At 35.2% G+C, this 18425-nt stretch overlaps 2 protein-coding genes across 2 annotated transcripts in view; both read right to left on the reverse strand.

The window, feature by feature from the left end:
• Positions 1 to 458: 458 nt before the first annotated feature.
• Positions 459 to 18425, reverse strand: part of heca (hdc homolog, cell cycle regulator) — a 71696-nt gene continuing 53729 nt past the window's right edge. Inside the window, exons 3-5 of the mRNA XM_028182256.2 lie at positions 4735 to 4923; positions 3906 to 4094; positions 459 to 3797 (exon numbers count right to left, since the gene is read on the reverse strand). Of these exons, the coding sequence (XP_028038057.2) occupies positions 3627 to 3797; positions 3906 to 4094; positions 4735 to 4923 (549 nt within the window). The 3' untranslated portion in view covers positions 459 to 3626. The remainder of the gene's footprint in view (positions 3798 to 3905; positions 4095 to 4734; positions 4924 to 18425) is intronic.
• On the reverse strand, positions 2006 to 3503 carry LOC149501763 (uncharacterized). Its single transcript, XM_089731865.1, has one exon. The coding sequence runs from the start codon at positions 3501 to 3503 to the stop codon at positions 3207 to 3209; it is 297 nt and encodes a 98-aa protein (XP_089587991.1). The 3' UTR covers positions 2006 to 3206.

Below are 18425 nucleotides of genomic sequence, written 5' to 3' on the forward strand. Positions count from 1 at the left end.
TTTTTTTTTTTAAGTTATTCACTGTAACTGGAATATGGATATAAAAATTGTAGTTTAGTAAATATCCTCTAAAACGATTCCAAATTTAGGAGCCATACGAACTTTTTACTATAATTTACTATTTTATCTAAATACGTATTGTTCATAAAAGTTTTTTTTTTTTTTTAATAAGGAATCATCTATGTGTAGAATAAATAGCCTTCTGACGCTTAGGAGGACTTCTATATAACTTTTGTTTTGTTTTCAAAATAGTACGTATTTATTATAATTTTGTACCGGTGTATAAACAAACTTATCTATCTATAAAGGGTTGCTCTGATAATATTATAATCCTTAGGCTCTGTATTAGACTATTAAACAATATGACTCTTATATTTTGTGTCGCTTTCTTTGCCGGAGTAGCGATGACGTTTCACTTTATATTTGTACATGGACACCATCAGATGATCTGTATTTGATTATTTTTTTTATATTTTTCTAAATATACCAACAACAGCTCGTTTTTTTTTTTTTCATTTTTTTTTTCAAATATTTTCTTGGATATACCGCACATTAAAATGTACATTTTTAAATATATTATAATCTATAATAGAACGAGCGAACTTTAATAAAATTAAAAATTGTTTAACATATAAAACGCCATCGCTATCCGGTATCAATGTAAAATAATTAGGGCTTCTTTGATACTGTTGTAATTATGTACTATCGTTTACAACTAGAATATGCAATTATACATCTCAATAAATACTTTTTTATCGTGAAGCGTATGAGTGTAAACTATTTATTTAAACATTACACAGTTCTACGTCACTTTATTCGATTTTTTTTAATACTTATAAGATAAGTTTGAAGCGAAGAATAAATGTATTAAAATATTTATGAGGTATTACAACCACACAGGGTAACTGGTCACTATAGTATAAGTCTATATGAGCAGGATACATAGAAATTGTCTTCAGTAGATATCTTAACAATGCTTGCTGTACTTCAAAGGTAATTAATTTTCTTTGGTACATTCAAGTTAATAGTATTTTGAATTTTTTTTAATATTTCACAATCTCATGTTTTGTGTGTTACCTAGAGTATAAAATCCTGGATAATTTTTAGATGTACATTTCAGTCCATTATACTATAGTAATACCAGTTGCCCACCACTCAAACCGTGCCGAATGACGACGATGATAAAATAGTGCAGTGATGCGGATGGCGTGACGACGTGACGTTAGTGAAGACTGGTGATGATGAGCTAACAACTACGTAGAATAATAGGTTATTCGTATTCAGTCAAACACTAAATGAAGGATTCAAATTTGGAATTTTGTTTAAATTGTCGTTATGTGATTTGGCAATTCAAACTTCTTTTTTTAAGTCTACTGATCACTTGTAAAATTCCAAAGGAGAATCCTCGTTGATTATATTATTAGTAAAAAAGGTAAATGGCAGTTAATTTCGTTACGAAGGAGGATAGATAATGCAAAAATTTTTACCTATAAAAGTGTCAAGTCTTCATTAAAAATTTATTGCCTAAGGTTCTGTACGATTTTTCCCGCGTTTTCTCGCCTAATGTTATGCGCCTCAGCGGACCGGTACACTATCGATTATGATTAATGTATGAGCACCCGAAACCCTATTAGAACAAGATTCATTGATGCTAATCATTTACTTGTGATATAATATAAAAGTGAATGCTCCTTTGTGACTTATCAATCTAAAATAATAACAATATCTCGATAACCATACAGGACTCTGATGTTTCATAGACAATGCACTGAGGTGTGAAAATTGCAAATTTTCGAATTATTCTTTTTTCGAAATTTCGTATATAGAATAATTTATCTAAAACGTTTGCTACCGAATTAAGCAACGTAACTAGCAGCGGAAGAGTAAATGTACAGTGCCTTATAGTTGTTTCCGATCCGCTCGGTACATAAAAACGCTAATCCCGCCATTATATCCGCACCACTTTTTTTTTTTTTTTTTTAAATAACTAACACATCTAACACTAAGAATTATCACTTTTAATCACTTTGCGAGTAGTATCAAATGTATAAAACCTTACCTAAAACATTCACATTAAACAATATAATTACTGAGTAAATTTGAAAAATCACTTACGTTTAAGTAAACTTTAAAAGCGATATTCCACTTAAAGGTAAATAGACATTCAAGATAAGAAAACTCTTAACACTAAATTATAGTAAGCGATAAGAATGCATGAAAAAGAAAAACTTAAAAAATCTACCAAATCATAATGTCAATGATTAATGGTATATATTTTTCTCATTGAAGAAGCGAATTGTTCAGACAATGATTTCAATATCAGACATCAGTTTTTTTTTTTTTTTATATGGCACTATTAACCAAAAATTCAATGAGCTTCATAGATTTTCCTCTTTTACCAATTTACTATACCACTCCCCATCAACTTTTAAGTTTACAAAATAAAAACATAAGATTAATAACAATATAATAAGAAACCTTATAGTGATAGATATTAAGACTTGCTAATCAATTATTGGTGACACAGCAATGACTTATAATTAAAAATCCACTACGATTAATATTAAAAATTAAGGTATGAAAAATGACGGTAAGCAATACAAATTATGAAAACCACTTAAAAAAAATATGACCTCTCCGTTTAAAATCCCTTTTTACACAAAAAGTGCCGTTTTGGTGGGAGAAAACAAAAAGAAATCGCAATCAATCTACGAAAATATGATTTAACACTTAAGTTAGGTTAAAAATTTTGCTAAAATAAAACATAATTAATAAACTAAATTGAACTAAATAACAGTCCACTCGAACTTCCTATCAGATAGGGCCAGTATCACTGAAATCGAAGGTAATCAATAATCAAAAAACTCATCTCGAATCCTTCTGAAGGAAAAACATTCCCGAAAAAGTTCCAATTGAAAGAAAACAAAAAAAAAATGCAATTTCTGGCATCGCTATAGATCTAGTTACAATTTTCCATAAAAACAACTTCTAATCAACAAAGAGCAGAATAAAATTAAAATAAAATCAATAGTACGATCTAAACCGTCACATAAAATTATTTTCAATACTACCAACTTAATTTAACAAAAAATATTCCTACCGTCATATGACGTAATAAAAGTTCAAGAGTAATAATAACCATAGCAACACAAAAGTCCAATATTCGCCGCGTCATTTCTTTTACACCCGCACTGATCACGTACGAATTACGCGATTTGATTCAGATAGTCAATAAAATCGTTCGAGAACAGCTGAAGACTGGGCTCCGTCGTGAAAGGAGTACGACGGGGTATTCCACAACCACCCAACTGCATTGTTGGCAGCTCGACTGGTTTCGGTCTGAGCGACGCCAAGTAACGATCAGCAAGTGACTCGCCCAAGCTCATGGCCAGCGTTTCCGGAGTTAAACCAAGCAACGAAAGAGACTCGGTTATGCTAGCCAGAGTCGGGTTGAGGTATTTGTTGGTGTGGTCTTCAGCAGGTTCCGGGGCACGAGAAGCCATACTCGTGTTGACGACTGGACGTAACGCGGGGGGAGATGCGCGGCGAGGGGGCGACGGGGCAATGTTCCACACGTCAGCCGAAGCAGGGGAGGTGCCGGGAGAGGTTCCCGGCACCGCCGACTGTTATGGCCACTGCTGGAATAGTGGGTAAACCCGTTTGGTGAAGCAGTAAGTGAGTGGCTTCACGAAGTGCGTGTCAGTAACTCGGCATTGCGGGCACGTCACTGGGTGCGAGTAGTCGGAGTAGTTCAGCCGTTGCTGAGGATGCAGAAGCGGCTTGTAGCAACTGTTGCACTGTTAAAAAATACACAAATTTTAGTTGAAAACAAATATTGTTAGATAAATTAAAGGTTTAATTATATTAAAGGACTTTTCACGAGTTTTCTGAACGGCTATTCTCACCTTTAATCTCTCGGCACAGCATGGAGTTGCCATGAAGATGTCGTACGAATACATTGTACCGAGGACAAGCGAGGACCCGTCCCATTTTTGGCCGCAGAATCGGCAGCGAATGGTGCGGTCTGGGTCACAGCGCTCCAGGCATCCCATACATACGCAAGTCAAGTATTGCGTACGACCCTCCACTTTCACCTGCGGGCAATGACATCATTAGCATACATTTCTCTAATCACTTCTAACTTATGTATTTGTCAATAAAACAAGTGGTCTTGGTTTATGATTGATAATTATTTTAAACTTTGATGGAATAGATAAAATAAATAACATAATTCTCTGCAATTTTAATCTAATTAAAAGATTAGATAGATAGATAGATTAGGGAGTACGTTCAAGGGACAGACTTCTGTTTATTCAAACAAAAAACAAATAACCATGTGTGCTAGCTACGTCTCTTCTAATTTGCTACACAATCATGGCAAGTCGGGAAGTTTCGTTCGCTGTGAGACTGTCATTTGATACATTTAAAATAACTTGACTGAATCTTATTTAAGTTTATAATAAAACCAAGATTTCGTTAACATTGTGGGGGATGAACGTGGAGTTGTTGATTTATATTATTTGTCACCTAAGCATTTCAGTTGTTGAGAGATGATTTTTTTGTTACAAAGTACATACCTATATGGTCTTTATAGTCATTTGGGACGTCTAAAATGTATTTTTAGTTATTAGATTTTTTAAGCCGCGAAACTTCCGTTTATTTATATGCTTTTATCAGATTAGGTCATGAAATATGTGACTAAGTTTTTTTTTAATTTAGCAAAGTTATAATTACCTCAACAGCGCTGCTGGTATGCTGACGTGGACTGAGGAAGAAGGTACCATCCACTAATGGGTAACGATCGAAAACGTCCAGAGTGTCCTTGCAGAGTGCGCATGAGACCCTGGGCTTATGTTGCCCAGCCAGGGTAGAAAGGATGAAAAGACGTGTATCGTCGTTGCCGTGGTTTCCTTCATCTTCAATCTGTTTAAATGAAAAACGCTTATTAGACTAATTTTTGTAAAAAGAAAAAAACACGAGGAATTATAATGTAAAATCTGTAAGTTGCTCTCCCAGAAACCAAGCGAATAAAACTTTCAATATTTAATGTTCCCACATTTACATATTACGATTTATGCATCCACCCACGATAACGTAGCTCTCCCTTCGTAATAACACAAGTAATGACTGCATAAAGTTGAATAATGAAAGGCTGAAAGGCAATTACGCTGAATTCGGAGTCGAAGTCAAACAAAAGCCCACGAGCGCCGCAGAGATCGATTGTGAAGCACAATTCGTTCACGTACGAACGATTTGTGTGAGCGAATTATAATGAAAGTTTAACGAGTCACACTGTTGCAGCGTAGGCGTTATGGAACGCCTTAATTAAACATTATTTTAACTTTCAGAGCGTGTAAGATTTCCACCCCTATATCGGGGAATAAAGGTATTGTCCCGTGTTTGGAATTGTCTACCGACTCAATGAGAATGCGTTTGATGATGTGTATTGTATTGTGCTCGTAATCAGCCACTAGACGATTGCGCATGCAAAATTCATGAGCGTGGTATTCTCGCATTCCAGTGTGCATCTATTGAAGCTAAATATTTCTATCTATTATTAGAGTGACGTTGGGACACCGGGAACACATGAAACGTAGCTCGCGAGATCATTGACCTACACAAACTACGAGTATGATTTGCAGTGCAGTGCAGTATAGTTTGCCAAAAGACGATAGGTTAGGGACGGTTCTTCAGACACTCACAAACACTACATCCATATCAATCCGCCAGATTTTAAAATAAACATCTTCTATTTTGGGAATCTTGATCAAATAGTTTACCCAGGGTTACATTTGAAAATTAATGTTGAATTTAAATAACAGATCGCACTTCCCGAGGCGAATAGACGTACCATTGATGTGATTGATTCAACCAGACGGGCAGCTGGTGTTCCCAACCAATGCTCTAGACGTTTGTGATTGATGATATAGCGACAGAGACGGAACATTGAATAATACAACCGCGAACGCTAACACAGCGAGCTCGCAGCTAATGAAATGTCTATGAATTACGATCTTAATTAAAACGACTCTTGAGTCGTCGCCTCCGGATTAATGAGTGACAATTAAATTGTTAAGTGTCACGCTCACGGCGGTTTAGTGAAGTTGCAGGTCGCGGTCAACGAACTCGAAAAGGCATTGTTGCAAATTCATTCATTTTAGCCAGGTCTATATTAGAAGATAGATGAATACAGCCCAGACTATAATTATTTACGTAAACCGATCACGGTTTGTTCAGTGAGCGTCCACTTTTACGATTGTCTAATGCGTATAGGCGAACGTAGTTAAAAAAACATATAAAATGTTTGGCAAATGTAAAAATTGTAAGTCTGTATTTTTCTGAGCGATACGAATAAAGTAGCGATACGAATATAGCTTCTATTAAATTTAGTGTAATTGATATGAATGAATTGGCTCATTTAAGTTTAGCAGATGGCACTAGCATCCGGCAGTCGGCAGTAACGTCTACAAAATTCCATACAGAGAAATTCGGGAGTCAGTTATCCGTACAGTTTGCACAACAACAGAACGTCGTCGATTACAATCACGCATCAGCGTTTTTATTAGAATTTTGTAAAACATAGACAAATACAAGAATAAATTTTAAGCGCAAACTCAACGTTCCCGTCAAACAAATATTATGAGGTTCTGTTCGTTTCTGTGTTCAAATAACACGACCGAGAATAGCTCGATGTAATGAGAAGTGAAGCGTATTCAAGTGATCTTGAAGTGTCGTCGACGTACATCTCGTTGAGAAAATGTACACACATTAAAACTTTCTAAAGTAATGGTCGTGGAGTGATATTCAGATATATACATATAGTTAAGAGGAAGCAGTGTTATTAAATTTTAATTTCATTGAATATGGTTTTCACTGGTGGTAGGACCTTTTTTGAGTCCGCACGGGTAGGTACCACCACCCCGCCTATTTCTGCCGTGAAGCAGTAATGCGTTTCGGTTTGAAGGGTGGGGTAGCCGTTGTAACTATACTGAGACCTTAGAACTTATATCTCAAGGTGGGTGACGCATTTACGTTGTAGATGTCTATGGGCTCCAGTAACCACTTAACACCAGGTGGGCTGTGAGCTCGTCCACCCATCTTAGCAAATAAAAAAAAAGTGCAATCAAACATTTTGATATTATGTAAAATGTAATGCACGAAGTTTGTTTTGTCTGTACGTACGATTCATACTACATTGTCGCCCATTGTTTTATTCTGTGTACACTGAAAATGTTTATTATAAAAGATCAGACAGCTGACTTCGAGGTTGGATAGTCAAAAAATCTGAATTGTTACCCAGTGGGGGCTGGATATCACTATTTTTAATTACCTAATGAAACTTTTCTTTTAATTTTAGTAACAACGTCGTGAACAGTCCGTTTAGATACAATGTTTAAAATTAAACGTAAAAAAATCGGTTGTCTGTAAAGTCGGTTTACTGACGATAGTTGAACGTGACAACGTCATAAGAAAATACTGATGGAATGGTTTCATTTTTCAAAAGAAAATTTTAATTTTATTTGTTTGATAGATATTTTGTATGGACAATTGACACCGCATTCACTTTTCACTGAACTTCATACTTGACAAAAACATGTAATTGTATAATTCAGTGATTCTGAACCTTTTTTTTGTTGCGGCACATATTTAACGATTTCAAAAATGGCGGCACACAAACAAAAAGATAAAAATTATTTACTTACTACAACACTCTGCATAAATAGTTTATCAAAAAATATTAATATACGAAATAAACTAAAATATACTATAATATATTTTTTTGTGGATTTAAATATATATTCATGCTTAAAATATTTTTATTTTAAAATGATATAATTTAATAATATTAACATTATTATATATTCGCAAAATTTGGCGGCACACTTTTGAAATTTGGCGGCACACAAAAGTGCCGCGGAACAGTGGTTGAGAATCACTGGTATAATTGTATAGCAGCTGACCACGCGGATGTATCGCTCACTCAAGTAGGAGAGAGACAGATGTCGAACGCTGCCGAACGCGGAGCCCGATTGTGCCTCTTTGTCGCTCGTTGCGCGCTCTCGCTTGCACTTCAAGCCTTAAATGGAACGCCTCAATGAGTCATGTTTTTTGGTGCGTGCAGCCGGCTCCATCGAATTATAAGACGTTGTCACGTCAAGAACAAAAAAAACAAAATCCTATGCTGGAAGACTCCATAAATCCAATTATGCACAACATAATCGATACGGATCAGATAGCGGTGAAATTATTCGATTGAATTCTTCAAAGGTTCAGTTACCGAACGGTTCACACAATTACGAGTCGAAAATGATATTCAGCCGCCTTTTTATTAAAATGATGAAAGCGCTGTAATATTTCAACGTTGCCATTTCCAACAATAAGTCTGGGAGCGATGGTATTTGTGGTGTTCGGTACATTTATCCCGTCAATTGCGTAGCGTTCGAAATCGTGTTTGCCGTTGTCTGAGTGCATCACGGTAATATTCTTTGTAACAGAAAATGTATTTTGCAGTAATGCAATTGGACGCCGCCCCTAGCGTTTCGCGGAGAACGCAGATTTTTATCATACCAATATTTCACTCTGGTATCACTAGTATAAAAGTAATACATTAAACACGTACATATTATTAAAGAAATTCCACGCGCAGGTGCCCCCGTAAAACCTTTGCATTCACGATTCAATCTTCACGAAATTTATAGCAAAAATTGAAGATCTCATATGCGAAATATTTGTCTCGTGTGAATTAATCACACGTCTCGAATATTTCATAACGTGATAACGCTCACGAGGCGAAAATTCTTACGTATTCTTGTGGAAGCTCACGAGAATTTTAATTCATCATTTTCGTATCGATATTTATCGCAGCGTCTGCTTTTGACACTTGCCAAGAAACGAATATATCGAAATAAAGCAAATATTAAATTTGGCATCACAACATCATTATTTTATTGCAGTCTAGTCTCTACTCAGCAAAATATCTCGAATTGAAACGTATCAAATTATTTAAAAACGTTCAAGAACAAACCGCTGAGGCGTGTTTTTGCTATTTTCGTAAGAAAAAGTTATAAGAATGGCGCAAGCATCTCACATTAAGTCGACCAGCTGACTGACGATGTAGTCGCTGTTCACCAGTTTTAGGGTAACGACAATTATCTACTTTTTCATACAGATATCTTCCACCTAGCGAGTGAAATTGCTCGCAAACAAAGGGCCCGAATATTATTGTTCGGAACTTGTATATATGTATATATGCAAATATGCTTATTGCCTATGTTTGAAAATGTCGTTAGTTATATTCAAACATCTGTCCAATATCTTGTATTCTATTGTGACTGAATGAAGTAAACGGCAAAATGTTCGAAGTGCGTTGTCAAGTGTTTCGCGGCAAAGGATACTTGGGTACATGGAAAACTACTTATTCTTACTAGTGTTTATCGTTAGTGGCTGTTGTAGGCACTGTTATGTCAAATTCAATTAGCACTGAGTAGACATTGCGTCTATAGAATTATTATATAAGTATGTGTGCATGTGTAATTAAGAGATCATCAGTAATCTCTTTGCACCTGTTTTATATCTATTTTTCAAGTTGAATCGTAAAATGCATATTTGCATAGCAGCATACACGAGTAATTAGTAAGTAAATATTAAAAATCTTACGCTATTACGTTCTTTAGAAACTTAAGATTGCGGTGCGATTCGGAAGGTGAGCCTAAGATAGATTTGATTTAGGTTGCTCTGCACTATTTGGAAATTATTTGTCTATACGTGGTCTTGAATTTTTACTCCAGACAACAACAATCCATACAGATATTTGGTCAGTTACCAACAGAACCCAGATATGTTTCTTCTTTAGTTATATCTGTTAAATATAATATCTATCTACTAATGTAATAAATATTGTAATAAAGTATTGTAAAATTCGTGGGATGTGCATGGTACATATTTAGAAAAGAGCAGGCCTTGAAATTCTTTCCGATTCTTCTCAGTAAAAAAAACTATATTTCGAATAGGTGTGATAGCCATGAAGATTGAAGCGCCTGCGAAATAGTCCTACTTGATAAAAACTTTTTAAATTTTCATATTAATTTTGTGATATAAAAATTATTATAATGTAATTTATATTAACACATTTTTCCAATTGATAATATAAAATTTCATACATTCTAAATTTTTTTTGGCGTGACAACGTCTTATAATTCGATGGAGCCGGCTGCACACACGAAAAAACATGATTCATGCGGCGTTACCTCGGCTCTATGACGTTGTCACGTTCAACTATCGTCAGTAAACCGACTTTACAGACAACAGACTTTTTTTCTATATTTCAATAAATGAATTTGAATCTTATATACATCTTATTTACCATATCTTCTTCAACCGTGGTAATAGGATTTTTGGGCAATTTTCTCATAAATTAAAATTATAATGTGTTCATTTCAATGGGGGTTTTTTATACTTTTTTTTGGAACATATGACTAGGTGAGTCCTTAACCGACATCGTATTAAGTGATTTCTGGATCATTTCCATGATCTATCATCACGACTGATCCACTTTTAAAGCAGTCATTTGCTCCGCAATTTCTATAAATGTTAAGTTGCAATGATCTTGACTTATTGATTTCCTTTTAATCAAATTTGTAAACTTGAATCGATCTTATCTAGTCAATATTTATAAATAACTTACTATAAAATTGCTAATAACATCTTACTTGAAGTACTCGCCAACGTTGATAAGACCACGTGTCGGGTACAGCTGAACTAATAACGTGCCTCACTTAATGTGAAGTAACGTTATTGTGATAACAGAAACATCATCAGTTGTACAAATATTACTCAATTAAAAAAACGCTGAGCATCTATATAACTATTTTTATACGTTTCCAGTGTGCTTAGTGCGAGTTTTTTAACTTTCTCGATAGCGTAAAAGTTAACTCAAATTTGTATGCAGTTGGAACAGCGCCCCTGGCGGCAAACGTAGGCAAACGTTCCAACTCCATACAAATTTGACTTTTACGCTATCGAGTACGTTAAAAAACTCGCACTAAGCAACACTGAAACTCGATATGTCTATACTAATATTATAAAGAGGAAAGATTTGTTTGTTTGTTTGTTTCGAATAGGCTCCGAAACTACTGGACCGATTTGAAAAATTCTTTTTCCATTAGAAGTCGACATTGTCCCTGATGAACATAGGATTTTTTTTTTTTTTTTTTTTCTTTTTTTTTTTGGTTTCATGTGTGTTTTAATGTTTCCGAAGCGAAACGAGGGCGGGTCGCTAGTATGTAATAAGAAACGTGTTCACTAGTGTTCGCGTTTGGTAACTTATCGGCGACGTGTTTAACTGTTAAACGTGTTAATGCCATTGTTGATAGAAATGGACAAAGCACACTAACTATTCCTAGGTCAGACAAGAACAAATTATTAACTATGATAAAACTGTATATAGATATAGATATATAGGGGTGTAGGTGTGTATTTAAAGTAAGCCGGGTGAATATTAGTCTTTATTATGTATGTATGTATGTACACACCTTTATCATAATTGAATAGCGTCTACGCACACGAAAAAATCATTTCGAATATTATATAATATAACAATAGAGAACAAAACATTAAATATTGTTTACAATATGTAGCACACATTTAATGTAAATATTCGTGTTTCGTTGTATGAATAATTGTAATGAATAGGCGTTTACATTCCAAGAGTCTAGACGTCGGTGAACTGAACGAAGGACCCAGGGCTTGCGTCAGCTTCTATTGTTAGTTAATGGCAGAGAACTTTATGTGACATTTGATATGACATCGGATTTATTATATTGTACACTGAACGAGTAACAGCTCCAACAAGTATCTCTCTAGTCCTAATGTCAGGTATTATATATATTAATACGTGAAGCAAAAACTTTGTATCACTTTTTACGAAAATTGCGCGAACGGAGGAGTATGAAATTTTCCACACTTATAAAGAATATAGAGAAGAAGTGCACAATGCTAATTTTTTTTTTAAATAATGCCTAAAAGATACATTAAATCAATAAAGAAAACATTACAGACACTACCATGTATTTGACACACACACACATATACTCTTTGTTTATTGTCAAACTTTTGTTATTGCTTAAAGTCTGTAGTCAAATTGAGAGTAGTTTAGTATTGTCTATCTTTAATATTACGAGTATCTATCTATAATGTAGTTTTGGCGAAATCTGTAACAATAGGACCATAATAATGTTGAAACTTATAATTTTAATTAATTATAGTCGAATTTCGACTACTGCGTGACCACTAGTATTTATAAAATGTTCAAGAAGTTTAAAGCGTAAGGTATAGTAAGTATTATTACTCATATATCTACATGACATCGCAAAACGAATCCTCAGCGCGAAGGGCTTAGCCAAACCGCTGCTTACCATATGAATCTCCTCTCAAGAAAAATATTTCTGTGGTCGAGAGTAAAGGCTTCAGCTAGTAAGAATTTTAAGTTGATGGCATTCCGTGCGATGTCAAAAAAAATACGCCGGGATTATCTCAAACAGTTCCTCAGAGCACTTGCCGTGGAACACACGGCACTAAACACAGACTGAACAAAAACAACCAGAGCGTTCAAACGATTTGTGAAATCCTGATTATCAATCAACAAACCAAACGGTTCTCCTCTATGGAATCAAATATATATTTTTTATTGCTTAGATGGGTGGACGAGCTCACAGCCCACCTGGTGTTAAGTGGTTACTGGAGCCCATAGACATCTACAACGTAAATGCGCCACCCGCCTCGAGATATAAGTTCTACGGTCTCAGTATAGTTACAACGGCTACCACACCCTTCGAACCGAAACGCATTACTGCTTCACGGCGGAAATAGGCGGGGTGGTGGTACCTACCCGTGCGGACTCCCAAGAGGTCCTACCACCAGTAAATAGCCAGTGAATAGAAATAGCTGGTTGAATGGTAGAAATAGCTGGTTTTCGGAAGGAACGCTCGGACATGTGCTTTGTAAAGCATATCTTTGTCCAGACATGAAGGGCCGCTTCGCTTTGTGTGTACCTCCTGACATTTTAGAAAACTGTAGAATTTCGTTCGTGAAAATACTGAAAATTGAAAAAGAAAGTCGAGCTAGTGAACAGAAACAAATTGACAATATCAAAGAGAGCAAAATTTCACGAATTCAAAACAAAAACGATACGTTAATTTGATTGATAAAGTAATTATAGCCGTGAAGCGAAAACAAACATCCATTGTGCTATCAACAGTCGAGATACTGGAATAGTCGTTCGTTCGTGCGCTGATAACCCTGCACTTACAAGTTGTCACCTCACAAACCCCTGTTATCTGTTTTGCAAAGTTGCTTCGTGCATTATCACTACGAAAAACTACAATACGCTGCATGACCTTACTCTTAGGTTTGAAGCCCAATTCCATTTTTCTCTTTCTCATCGACTATGTCTTAAATCTAGAATCTTATATTCGATCGCTTTATTAAAGCCAAGGTTAACATTAACCCAATGCAATCGACTCTCATGTTTCATTTAGGGCGCATTCGCGTTATTGTGTTTATGTACTTTGGTCATCAGCTCGTCTGGCATTGAAGCTACAACATATGGTACCTATACAAAAGGTGTGTACAGAAAAATGATTTATTTGCTCTATACGCTAACAAAGCACTCAGCGATTTTAATGAAACTGTTTTCTGCCTATCTGTTCTGTACTAATCGTGAGCAATCGTGGACACGCTTTTTGTGCGTACGTACATATAGCTTTCAGGATAAACTTTCATAATGAAGGATAGCATCGTGGTATAAAAATCAAACTCACATATACTTGCGTAATTACTCGTGGCAGTTTGCCGCGAATTAGTAATGCGTTCCGATTATAAGGGTCGGACTGTCGTTATACGATACAATTGAGATTTCGATCCCATGTCCAAGGTGGGCGGGCATGGCATTGTGATTTATGTCTATACCGATAACCACTTAATTTCAGGGGTGCCGAAAACTTGCTCACCCAACTATACAAAATATCTACATGAAAATTTAATTTGTCTCGCACTGAAATACGGCATAGTAGTAAGTTCCTCTAGTTGCATTACTCTAGTTGAATAATCTCTATCATGGAGAGAATGTTATGATATTATGGAGTCAATTCATATGCAACATAATTCCAGATCACGATTTTAATTTTTAATTTATTATTTAACGATAAATCCCAGGTAGAGATTTGATCGTTTTTGCATACGTGAACATAATATAATTATGAATAACACTAAAAACGAAACCTGATCTGCGACGTTGTGAATATTGTGCTTATCGCTATGAGAAATTACAATAAATTGAATCGCATGATAATCAAAACATGAAGTCCGAGTGGAGTGGGTAGACCGCTGGCCGGGATAAAAGTCGCGTAATGAGATAAAAAGTGTGTTGTTTTTTCTTAGTTGACGTCCAAACAAAGTAGCGGATTGACGTGTTTTTTTATTCTAAAAGTGATTTTATGTCAGGAAAGTGACATAGGATGCCTTTTATCCCGGAAAAACCTCGCATTACACTTTAGAAAGTACATTGACATATTTCCTTAAACACGCGGGCGAAGCGGCGGATAACAGCGATTTATGTAATACATAACAATCAATATTTGTCTTTCATATTTTATGTACGATACCAAATAGAGAACTTTGTAGTTGCACATGCGTGAAGACATAGTACAATTAATTTAAAGTAGATGCATATGTGTTTTTCATACAATTCACAATAATCACAGCCGAGCGTTAATTTTAGTGAAAACTTTGTTCTAAATTATACTACACGTCAGATTTACAGTTTATGTGATTGTGTGATATTGACCTGTTGTTTGCTTTTGTAGATCTAATCGCGCGTTACTCTTCTTAATTGATTTTAATTCATTTTTCTTTTGCCGTCCCGTCATTTCCCTTCTGTAATAGTTTTATCGCGCTGGATATTGTCAAATAGGACTAGTTTCTTAATTAGATTTAGTTGTTAGTAACAACAGAAGTGTTTATCTTATCTCTTCTGCCGTTTTCGGGCGTTTTTTTTTCATTTCTCCTGCCTTCTTTTTTATTGCTTAGAGGGGTGGACGAGCTCACAACCCACCTGGTGTTAAGTGGTTACTGGAGGCCAGACATTTACAACGCAAATGCGCCACCCAACTTGAGATATAAGTTCTAAGGTCTCAGTGTAGTTACAACGGCTGCCCCACCCTTCAAGCCGAAACGCATTACTGCTTCACGGCAGAAATAGGCGGGGTAGTGGTAGTAGTCCGTGCGGACTCAAATGCGGTCCTACCACCAGTAAAAAGTTATGTCAATTTTAGAAAATGTTTTCGAGTCAACGTCAAGTTTAGCATATGAAATCGTATCCGTGGCATCGTCATGTACGCCAGTCGAATAGTTCTTACTGTATTTAAATTAGTATAAATAAATGTTTTGATTTCCTTACCCTTGAGATGCCTTTGCCTTTTTTGGTGTATTTACGTAAGACGTGTTCGTTTTATGTTTCCGAGTTTTATGTGATAACATCTTAAGCTAGCATGTTCTAAAAAATTAAGGTATGTTTATTTATATTTTTTGTATTCGAATTTCGATGTATTTTGTATTCATCTGTTTTTCATCTTAGCAAGCTAATTATGTATTTTTTTTATTACATATATATGTGCACGAGCTCACGGCCCAACTGGTGTTAAGTGGTTACCGGAGCCCATAGATATCTACTACGTAAATGCCGCCACTCATCTTGAAAATAGTTCTAAGGATTCAGTATAGTTACAACGGCTGCCCCACCCTTCAAACCGAAACGCATTTCTGCTTCACGGCTGAAATAGGCAGGGTACCTACCAGTGCAGACTCAAAAATCAATTTATGTAGGTAATAACTTTATTTCTTGTATGTAACAGTATACCTACCTATTCCAATCTTGGCGGACGAGCGCCTGCACTAATTCACTACATACCTAGTCTATCACGAAAATATTTCCATCTTCATCTACCTTCAATAGATATTGCTAAAAATTCATTACATTAATGTTGGTCCTGTTTTAGTTATCAGGTAAGTAAGAAGACCGCTGTAATTTCAGTTCTACGTGTGTTTTGGAAATTTATTATTTAAAAATCAACCTCTCAAGACCCAGATGACAACGGAATTCCATAGACGCTACTACATGAATGTTTCTACATAGCATTAAGCGTCAATGGTTTACTAAGTAAGAAGCCTGTTCCAATGATAATCATTCATGAAAACTCGCCACAGTCATGTAAGCACCAAATTCAATAACTTAAGAGACGTTGGTATGTTTTACCTAACAATTCGACATCACGAACGTCTTCCGCGATGTATGAATAAAAATCAAATTACATGATTTATAAGTATTAGGCTGTCAGTATGTCCGGGCTCATTGAACTCTAACGTTAATCATAATAACATTATCTAATTTATAAATTCATCAATTAAATTGTATTTCAATACGAATAATGTAAATTATGAAACAGACAACTGATAAAAGATAAACAATATGCTACTAGTAGATGTACAAATAATGACAGTAATTTAATTATCTAAATATAGCTTGTTTACCGTTTGTCGAGTGTTTTAAACATATTTACGTCCGAGTTAATGTAAGATTACGTGCATAAAAGCTCATAAATAATACACTATCGTCGTCGTTATTTTATTTACCAAAATAATCCGTTATCTACGCAGCGTATTCAGCTCAGTCGCTGTTAAATGATACAGTCTGTTTGAAAGCAAAGTGATTGTTTTTTTTCTATTTATGCTGATAGCCTTGAGAGGCTATATCAGCGTTACCCTAGCGTGTAGGTGAGCTCTCGCGGCTTAAACCGGAAGTGTTGCTAACACTGGCCCTAGCAAGAGCAGTGCTTCGCAGAATCTACCACCGGATCGAAAACGCGACCCACTGAGAAGATCCGGCGAGAAACTCAGTGGGAAATTATTGTTAAAATCTACCAAAGAAATGTATTTCCAATACAGAATAAATAGTTTCTGGATTGCGTTTATAATTTAATACGAATAATTCGCTACATTTAATATTGAATGTCGCATATACCTTTTTGGTGTGGATAAAATAATTCAGTAAAATAATAATGTTTTAAAGAACCATTTACGTGAATTGAATGAATCAATCATTGAAATTTTAATTAACTTTAACATGAATATAACTGTAGAAACTTATGACTTACTAGTTGATTTTTTAATATGATTACGAGCGCCAAACAAAATAAGTACATTAGATGAATTTAAAATTAATTAAACGCTCAAATGTTGACAAAATAAATTAAATGTAAGGTACTTTTTTGGCTACGACTTTAGAAAGAAAAAATCAAATCACAAGCAACTTTCAAATTTTTTAATGTCTGAAGTATTCCTAACATACACAGATGACATAATACAATAATACAAAATTTTAACAAAAAAAAGAAATACTAGGAAAATCATTAATGTAGTCGTCGAGTAATCAATTAAATATACATTAAAAACTCACAAAATGCTGGTTAGATCTTGATAAATTTTTAATGGGACCACATGAGAAAAATTGGTTTTCAAATAAAAAAGAATTTTCAAATTCGATTCACCTAGAAAAAAGCTATGAAAAATACCAGTCGAATTGATAACCTCCTCCTTTTTTAGTCCATTATAAATTAAATTAGATCTATAGTTTATTAATCTATTTAATTACGAATGGTTATCGATATATTGATTACATCAGAATACATACTTCGAAATCGAAACTAAAAAAATGTTAGAGTTACGTATATTATAAAATATGTCTGCCTGACTAGAAATAGACTTTTATCGCATTTATTGATTGAGTGCATACAAATGCAGTTGCGTAAACAAGAATAAGGGCTCGCACGTTGTCGCAACCGATAAGCGGATTACAAAGCTCTTTCATGATAAAACGGTTTTTACTGGTGGTAGGACCTCTTGTGAGTCCGCGCGGTTGGGTACCACCACCCTGCCTATTTCTGCTGTGAAGTAGTATTGCGTTTCGGTTTGAAGGGTGGGGCAGCCGTTGTAACTATACTTGAGACCTTAGAACTTAGTAGATGTCTATGGGCTCCAATAACCACTTAACACCAGGTGGGCTGTGAGCTCGTCCACCCACCTAAGCAATAAAAAAAATAAAAAAAACGTTCTGTGTTCAGAAGTGGAGAGAAAGTTGTACATACACCCTTAAGTTTCTTTTTTTTTTTCTGAACCGACAACTAGTGTTTACTTTACGAAAATGTCATTTATTTTTTTTTCTAACACCAACCTATCTGATCGCGGGGGATAGCCGTCGCTCAAGGATATCCAGATTTCTTATTTATTCCTCTTGTAACAGGGACGCTTGACGCTTTTACAGCTTTATAAGAACAGGTGGCCGGACTCGAAGGCTCAGCAAATAAGAAAAAGAT

Source organism: Bombyx mandarina, chromosome 12 (assembly GCF_030267445.1).
Source record: "Bombyx mandarina strain Sakado chromosome 12, ASM3026744v2".
Lineage (NCBI taxonomy): Eukaryota > Metazoa > Arthropoda > Insecta > Lepidoptera > Bombycidae > Bombyx > Bombyx mandarina.

Coding starts and splice junctions, on each gene's coding strand:
- LOC149501763 (XM_089731865.1), bottom strand. CDS start 3,503: ATGGCTTCTCGTGCCCCGGAACCTGCTGAAGACCACACCAACAAATAC.